Here is a 10070-nt window from a genome sequence, read left to right as displayed (position 1 = left end):
CTTTGTCTCCCCTTCCTTCGTGCACAGTTAATATCTCCACATACTGCACAATCCACATTCTTGCAAGTTACCCTTTAGCCTGGTCAAAACCTGCGTGCTTCCCCATTACCTACGCCCCTACCTAGAATAATTAACTTCAACTTTGACTCCAAACACTGATCTGAGTATTGTACTTGTGATTCATTCTTTTTTTTATTATTACAGTATGTGTATATTTATGTACATCATGTTTTTCACCTTCAAGATGTTTCACAGTACTAACAAACTCTTTCATTCTCAGGGTTAACTGTGACGTATTCTCAGAACAGAGATGTTCAGCCAGGATCTTCAATGGTTCTGAAGTGTTATAGAGTTAAACCTTTAGAAACAGAGGATCTGAAGGTGGAGTGGAGAAGAAAAGAGACTTTAGTTCATCTGTATCAGGACGGAGAGAGTCAAACAGAGAAACAGCAGGAGGATTATCAGAACAGAGCTCATTTCTTCACTGATCAGATTCAACATGGAAACTTCTCCCTCCGTCTGGACGATCTGAGAGCTGAAGATGCTGGAGAATACATATGTACAATTCACAGCAAACACAGATCTGTGTTTTCAACTCAGATTACTGTGGAAAAGCGTAAGTGAATAGATGAATACAAATATATGCTGTTTAACCATTATCAGTATTAAATGTGTCTTTATAGACTTCACCATGAAGCATGTTCAGTCATAGATTGTCAGAGTTTATGCAAATGAGGCTGTGCAGTGACCTAGAACAGTGTTTCAGCTCTTTAATCACAATTAAAACGTCTCCATCACATGAACTATGAACGTGTTCCACTAAAGTTTGACAAATACTAAATGACTCAATATTTGTGTCTTGTTTCTCAACACTAAATCTAATGTTTTAAACACATGATCTTTGTGTCTGCCGTGCATTAACTGATGTGATAGTTCAGTTTAAAAGAACAACACAAGACGTTTCTTTTATCAGCATATGCCACTAAAATATCATTAATAATAGCTTACAAGTAAATAACTGAATATAGTTTTAATAATTAAACAATAATAGAACATTTAACATTTAAAGCTTTTGTTCATTTTGACTGACATGTTATTGTTCTTCTTTCTCTCTAGATGATGATTTCCTGTTTTTTAATGGTAAGTGAACTGATAAAACAGAAAAGAGCACTGAGCCTAATAAATACATGAGTTTCCTCAGGTTGATTGTTTAAGGTATCAGATTTGATTGATCATAACTAGTCGATGTGATTCCAGTCCTGATTATAACTGTGAGATGTTGTAATGCTCCTACATCACCTGATGAAACTCTGCAGTCTGATCTCCTCGAACTGAAGTCTGGACATGTTTTCCTGGATGGGATTGTACATGTTTTATTCACCTCTAATATGATTTTATATCATGTGTGTTTACATATGTGTATGAAGGAAGATACTGGCCTCCAAGAACAGCATGAGTAAAGTTAGTGAATGAGTCAGGTTTAAATGAGGAACACTACATGTGATGAAAACAAAGCAAAACACTGACCTGTATAATTAACTGGACAACAGGATGAGGTATATATACACAAACTTTCAGTGACTGGCAGCAATAGCTACCAAACAAAATTCTGAATTTAAGTAAAGTGCAAAAATGTTTACATACGTTTTCTTGATATGTTTTACAGAAAAAAACAATAAAAACTGTTATTTTACAGATATTCATTGAATTATAAATGTCAAATAGCTTTACTGTAAAATGTAAATCTCTTACAGTTATAGCACACATGCATGAACTGATGTATATACAGACATCACTGCATCTTCATCTACACAGTTTCTGTCTTGTAAATAAAGCAGCATGCAGCATATAATCAGTGTTCTCCAGTCCATCCTCATCTGAAGCATCTGCTCTTCAGCTCAGTGTTAAAACACAAACATTTTAGATCCCAGCAAAACACAGCATTAAACAGATCATTTATTGTTTATTTTATTAGCTGATTCTGGATCTCTGTACATCAAAATATAATATGAAATATACAAATATTTTTCCCATAGTGATTCCAAAAATAGAAAAGAAACTTTGTTAAAATGCTATAAACAATGAACCAAGCCAACTATGAGGTGAATTACAACATTTTAATATGAAGCATGATAATAGTAATAATAATAATAAAATGTAAAGACTATGCATTTACTGAGAGAAAGAAGTACAATCCCACGAAGCATTGCGAAAGACATAATCGAACAAAAATTTAGAAATATAAATCTGTTCATTTAAAGTGGTTGATTGTGTGTATAGAAACAATATTTTAAGTGTAATCTGATGCTTCATGGGAGTGTGTGAAGCTAAAGATCTCTTTTGGCACTTTGCTCACTGTGACTTGGTGTCATTTTCTGTACAGCATCATTGCTAATGTAGTTTTTAACCATTAATTCAGCTACTGAACACAATTATATATATATATATATATATATATATATATAAAATAATTTGAATAAGAAAAGCATATACAATCAATGAACAACATCGGAGCTCATAACAGGGCTGTCTTTACAGATTGATCAGTTATTGTTACAGATCAGTTTCTCTATGGAGGCTGTACTTCTGTAACCTGACTGTTGCACTTAAGTACCCAACTAAAGCAAACACTAATAGACATGACAGCAACTTCAATCCAAACTACTATCTTCAATCAAACATCATCTAAACCTCTGTTAATGATCAATAAGGACTCTTGTCGATGTATGCAGTGTTGCTCTTGTTGCTGATGCAGTGATGTCTAATATATATATATATATATATATATATATATATATATATATATATATATATATATATATATATATATATATATATCTATATCTATATATATATATATATCTATATATATATATAGATAGATATATATATAGATATATATATATATAGATATAGATATATATATATATATATATATATATATATATATATATACTCATGAAAGTGTGCTACAATTCTATAATAATAATAATGTAATTTACATGATTTACATTTTACAGTGAAGGTATTTGAACGTAATAATCCAGGATGTTTGAAATAATTCTCTGAATTAAGTGTTTCTCTGCTGAACTTTTAGTGCTGTCACTTTATTGAAGGTGTTTGCTAATTATTTTAAGAAATACACGTGGACTTACAGGGATTTTTCCTCCTGTAAAGCTTTTAAGGAAAGCTACTGTAAAAGTTATTTTAATGATTTATTTATTTATTTTTGCACTTTATAAAAATGAGGGTATTTTACTTTATTTTACAGTTATGTTTTGGCAGCAATAACTGCCGGTCATTTGACTATAGTTTATGAATCGTTCTCAAAGAGATGTGATTTTCATTTCACATTTGTTTATAATATGCATTTGAAAACAAAACCAAGCTTCTGACTTCATGCGGTATTTGACGATCATAACCCAGCAGCACAAGACCTGTATTAATTAAAAGATTAACCCTTTCATGCAGTGAGGACACTACAGTGGACAGCTGTTCAAAAACTATTTTCTCTGGTATGTATGGGCTTTGATGGAATATTGGCACATCAACCATTAGTGTGTACACTAGTGCAGCATCCTATAAACAGTTACGTCACTTGTAGCTGCGCGCGCATTGTGGAGGCAGAAAAACACTGGGAACAAGTGGAGGAAAAAGGGTCAAATCCATGAAATAAGAGAAAAAATAATATTGTTGTGTTTTTGGGTGTCAGAATCAGAATGGAAATCATTTTTATATAATACTGTTGTCAAAGACGCCATTTGAAGCTGAATGCAAATCCTGTTCCTGAACTTCTGTTACACTCTCTCTGTCCTGATACAGATGACAAACACTAAATGACTCAATATTTGTGTCTTGTTTCTCAACACTAAATCTAATGTTTTAAACACATGATCTTTGTGTCTGCCGTGCATTAACTGATGTGATAGTTCAGTTTAAAAGAACAACACAAGACGTTTCTTTTATCAGCATATGCCACTAAAATATCATTAATAATAGCTTACAAGTAAATAATTGAATATAGTTTTAATAATTAAACAGTAATGGAACATTTAACCTGTTCATTTTGACTGACATGTTATTGTTCTTCTTTCTCTCTAGATGATGATTTCCTGTTTTTTAATGGTAAGTGAACTGATAAAACAGAAAAGAGCACTGAGCCTAATAAATACATGAGTTTCCTCAGGTTGATTGTTTAAGGTATCAGATTTGATTGATCATAACTAGTCGATGTGATTCCAGTCCTGATTATAACTGTGAGATGTTGTAATGCTCCTACATCACCTGATGAAACTCTGCAGTCTGATCTCCTCGAACTGAAGTCTGGACATGTTTTCCTGGATGGGATTGTACATGTTTTATTCACCTCTAATATGATTTTATATCATGTGTGTTTACATATGTGTATGAAGGAAGATACTGGCCTCCAAGAACAGCATGAGTAAAGTTAGTGAATGAGTCAGGTTTAAACCGTGTTGGGGAGTAATTAGTTACATGTAATGGCGTTACGTAATTTAATTACAAAATGAATGTAGGCTAACTGTAATTAGTTGCAGCTAAGAAAAAATGTAAAAAAGTAATTAAATTAGTTACTTATTAAATTTTTAACGATTACAAAGGGGATACAATTTGAATATTTACACACATCCACATACAGATTTAACTGATTTGTTTCCCAAATTGCACTGACTATTCTAAGACATACGCCCTAATAATTTCCGGGATGCGGAAACATAGTCTGGTTCGTAGAATCCAGTCATAAAAACGGAATGCCTAACGCGGACGGAATATGCCACATTTTGGATGACTAATTTAAAAGTAGGTCAGTACACTTGAATCAAAACATGACATGGACTAGTGTCTGTGAATATTAAGCCCCAAAAATGCAATATCTGACTCCTGCACGTTCTGTGTGTCTGTGGAGATCAGGTGCGGACCGGACACCGGGAGAATCGGGACAATTCCTGGTGGCCTGGCAGATGATTTGGGCCTCTATTTTAATATTGTTATTGTATAATTGCCTGTCGAATGTACTAAAGCGATCATTTGTGAATCCATCATTTGATAATTAAATCTCTAATAAGTCATGAAGTGTTAGTCATGACTCGCGCGCTCTCCGCGCCTCCACCAAACGGTTTGGATCAGACTCCGAGTAATCAATGCGAGAGAGAAGCGCACAGCTGGAGCAGAGAAGCATAACTACTGTTCAGGGTTTCAGGTCAGGTCCATCTGTAAAGATGCTTTTTTGTCTTTGTTTTTTTTATTTATTTAATCAAGCAGCAGCACGTTGCTTATCAGTCATCACTCAAAATACTATATAAAGGGCATCATTATCATAGACATCATATAGGTAGACGCCCCATCGAACGCTACTGCCAGTTGCATATCTCCGCCATCTTGGATTTCCGGTCTTGCGAGTGTGTGCGTAGATATTTCCGGTTGTGCTTAAAGTCAGTGCAGAAAACTGAAGAAGTCCAAATAATACCTTCTATATGTTTACAGGATGTATAATATCACTTCATATGCAAATAAGATATACACTGCTATTATCACTATACTACAAATGTTAACTGAGCCAGTGGATTTGAAACTTGTGTATGTTTGGGTCCGGTGAATGAATTAAATACACTAATGTTCACTACTGTTCACGAAATGAAAGTTGAACTCATGGTGTGTATACACAGCTATATAATGTATTTTATCTTACCAAATATGTAAATGTACAAATTACTTATTTCTCGAAAATGTTTGCATTATTATTATTATTATTATTATTATTATTATTATTATATTAAATATTTACCTCGGGAGACGTGGTCTGCGATTTATCTTCAGAAATATCTATTTCTCAATTGTACACATACATCAGTCTGTTTCATTTTCACAACATATTTTATTTTACACAGTAAAAAAATACGTGACTAATTTTAATATGTTTAATCTGATAATTAATGCAAAACAATAACAATATACATAAATAATGATTTATGCTACAGATCTTTCACAAAACAAATAAAAACACACATGAATGCAAACAGCGAACTTAATGCAAACATACTAGGGATGTCAACGATTAATCGATGATCGATTAATTGTCGATAAGAGATGCAATCGATTAAGGCTATTGATGGTCGGTTAACCGATTCAATGTTGGGCTGCGTGCGGCTCATGCGCACTCAACACGTGCGAGCGGCTGTGAGTGACGGTGACGATATATAAAAGCATCATCATTCATTCACAATGTACAAATTAAGCTTTTAATGTGATTTAAACTTTAAAGTACATTAAAATAGAAACAACATAAAAGTTCTTCAACATTAAATGCAATAGAAATGTAGTTACTAATCATTTCATCAGATAACTGTTTTATATCGTGCGCTTTGCAGGGCTGCGGGACACAGTGACAGGACAGGTAGTCTATTCATTCCTACAACTTGTTAATTCATTCCTACGAATTATTAATGTGGCAATTGTCCATGTTTCATTAATTTTGTTCCCTAAATAACCCATGATTTAAGTGAAATAAGGGAACAAATTAATAAATCGAACGAATTCTTAATTCATGAAATCTTTAATTTCCCTTCCCATGTTTACCACAGTAAGAGATGCGAAAACAGTTATTAAAAGCGAAAGATAATAAAATAAACCTGGGAAATTAGAGGGTTAGACTATGAAGATTTAGGAAAAGAAACAATGCCTAAATATACTGAATTTGTGGAAATTCGTGACCAACCGGCAAACCAGAACAAAGCCGCGTAAATGAAGACTATGGGGTCCAAAAGCATGGTCGCGATCTAACATTTTCCAGTTAACCTATTATTCCTCTAATAAACAAAGCTTTTATACCACACTTGTCATAATCAGATCTTATCATTTCTAAATAAATAATTGCTGGATTCAAAACAGCGATTAATAGGCGCTGTGACCGACACATTCCTGGAGCATTCAGTTTAAATAGACCGTAGTATACCGATCCACTCTGCTGTTATGCCAAGGACGTTTTTGCTCATATGAAGAGGATCATCTTTTCCGTCTATATGCGAATGCGTGTTAAGTACAAGCCTAGTTTACATTATAAATAATAGTTTAACATTCAAATACATTGCGAATATGGAAACATTTCGATTTGTGCCGAATGAGACATGAGCAATAACCTCCAAATAAATCTAGCCAAATCCGCGCTCGTTCATCCTCGTGTGCACGCATGCACTGTCACGATCTAATGCGCTGTATGCCGGATTTTTAAAAATCTGACATTTTCTAGGACAGAATCCAGCAGGATCAAATTAATGTGAGCAACTGTGTTTTGGTGCAGCAGCGCCGATGTAGTTCACTAAATGTGCAGCGCAGTCACACGCGCTCCACATTTCGGATAATTTTATACAATAATGTCAGTTGAAAACATCGCAATTGTGCTTTAAAATACAACAACGAGCACCACAAAACCATTTAAAGATGCGCGTTCAGCGTTCTCCGTGCGGGATTGGAAACTGTCAACAAAGTAAAATGACCTCAAAAGTATGGCGCGCTCATTTCATTTTATCAAATGATCATAATCGCATCTATTCATTTTATAATCCTGCTACTAGCATTTTATTCAGACTAAAACCTCTTTAATTCAAGTGAGAAAGCGTTTTGTGTGTGTGTGTGGCTTTTGCACATCCTGTCATACCGCTGACTGTGTGCCTGCAATAGACGCATTTTGCAGTATTATGGTTAACGATTAATCGATTAATTGATCGTTAATTTAAACGACGATCGATCATGGAAATAATCGAAATTTGACATCCCTAAAACATACCATAATTATATTACGTTTAATTGTACAGTTAGTTATAAATTATGTTATCAAATAAAGTTAATAAAACATGCTTTATCAGAAATCTCTGTGCATCTTGTTTGACAGTCAGAAACATTTATCTTACATAACAGAACAAAACCTGCTCTTCAAAATGAAAAGTATTGCATATTTGAATGGTTTGTGTTTGAAAGAAGAAATCCCTGTGGACCTGACCTGACACTGATCCGCATAATCAACAGAATAATAAAGCAATCTCCGCGTTGTATCTTGATGAATTTCCACACAGAGGTACGCAAAATATAGGGAGGATGTTTCCCCATGTTTTTGATATACCAATATCGGCTGTTAAATTTGAAAATCATTAATTAAATACATCTAGCCAAGATCCGTGTGCAAGTTTCCATTACAGTCAATGCGAGCGTCGCAAGACCGGAAATAAGTACGCACACACTCGCGTCGCTGAAGCTCACCGGCGCCATCTTGTGCACCTAGCCCATTGGCACGAACGAGCCGTGGAGCCGCCATCTTGGACCGGTCGCCAGCTCCACTCAGTGCAACTTGTTTGCCAGGTGCAATGAGCTGTCAGCGCATTAAATTAATCATAGCTCACTGAATACCTCACTGATTTTGACGCGGATTTTTTTGCTGCAAAGGTCATTCATGCAGCTATGATATAGGACACATGATTCGGCGTATTTTAATATTCATAATAGGCTTTACAGTTACATATTCTATTCTGATAGAAGATATAAATGACCAGACGCCCAAAATATAAATATGTGAGGTAGAATATTTATAAAATCACACACTATAAATATGATAAAGAAGCAGAAACAGATAGTTGCAGTAAAATAAGATATTTAATAAGTTGAAGAAACAATTTATTATAATTTGTGACATATACACTGGTTCTCTCTCTCTCACACACACACACTCTCTCTTCTGTTGACACCTGAGGAGCTTGTATTGCTGAAGCTTGGCGGATCACCCTCTCTGCAGCTCTCAGCACCTTATAATAAGAATACAAATTATGCATATTTATTAGCGCTTTACACAGTACTCAAATACACTTAACAGAAGAGAGAAAATATGAACAAAGCAACCTTAATATACATTACTTCCTGATATCACGTGCGCTAACACAAATAACAGTTATGTTCTGTCGAACAATGTATGTACTCAGATTGGATTGTGTTGGTAATTAGAGATGTTCCGATACCCTTTTTCTCTTCCCGATACCGATTCCGATACCTGGGCTCAGGGTATCGGCCGATACCGAGTACTGATCCGATACCTGGGTGTATATCTGTATATACAGCTGTATATACTACTAGCCCTGTGTAAATTGCTAGAATTTTTTTATGGTGTGCTTCAGACAGATCCCTCAATAAAACATGAACAAATACATGGTGAACTACTGTATTTATTACAGTATTTTTATTATCTAACATGAATTTGACAGTATTATTTATTTTCTTATGCAAAAAAGAACTTCAAATGCAGCCAAAAATCTAACACCGCAAACTAAAAAAGGTATTTAAGTTTTACAATATAACTGTATAAAAAAACTGCAACAAATAAGTCTAGGAATATAAAAAAAGATCTATTAATCAGATAATCTCTAACAATTAAAAAACAAGTAAAAAACAAGCAACCATCTAGGCATAATTATTATTATTATAGAGATGTATTATTATTACTGTAGGCTACAACAGTAGCTTTATATATTGTCAATTTACTCATGTAAACCAAACATTTATTTGAATGGGCTGCCATGAAGATCTTTGAGTGTCTGTGTTTATGATATGACAGTATTCTCAAATGAAACGGTAAATTCTCATGAAGTGACGGTTTATGCGTTCGTGTCCTCATGACACACAGCAGAGACTACAAAACAGCGAGCTCTCGCGCATCTGTGCCAGTCACCCACAGAGATGTAGATTTTGCGGGAGTAATATTTAAATAGTATTTTGCAGTTTAATATTCACAGACACTAGTATATATTCGGCTACTGTCTGGAGCCCTGCGTTTTGACTTACACGGAAGCGACTGAACGCAATTGCCGGTACTGAATATACTCGAGAGTCTGTAACTACCGGTACTACAGAGACATACTGCTAACCACTGATCTATAATATAGTAGCGGCTTCACTGTCTTTTGGCAGTTTAGAATGTGATGAGTGATCCAGTCATATATAGATAAGGGCTGCTAACGCGTTTTCATTTCTTCTTCGCTGCTCTAAACAGGGGTTGCTTGTGGCAACACAGC

At 34.6% G+C, this 10070-nt stretch overlaps 1 protein-coding gene across 1 annotated transcript in view; it reads left to right on the top strand.

Annotated features, from left to right (window-relative positions):
* The window catches only part of LOC113093334 (butyrophilin-like protein 2), a 23850-nt gene extending 23138 nt beyond the window's left edge, over positions 1-712 (top strand). Inside the window, exons 5-6 of the mRNA XM_026259155.1 lie at positions 281-616; positions 684-712. Of these exons, the coding sequence (XP_026114940.1) occupies positions 281-616; positions 684-712 (365 nt within the window). The remainder of the gene's footprint in view (positions 1-280; positions 617-683) is intronic.
* The last annotated feature ends 9358 nt before the right edge of the window (positions 713-10070 follow it).

The sequence above is a fragment of the Carassius auratus genome, unplaced genomic scaffold, assembly GCF_003368295.1.
Source record: "Carassius auratus strain Wakin unplaced genomic scaffold, ASM336829v1 scaf_tig00214965, whole genome shotgun sequence".
Classification (NCBI taxonomy): domain Eukaryota; kingdom Metazoa; phylum Chordata; class Actinopteri; order Cypriniformes; family Cyprinidae; genus Carassius; species Carassius auratus.
This window is presented reverse-complemented; position numbering and strand designations above follow the sequence as displayed.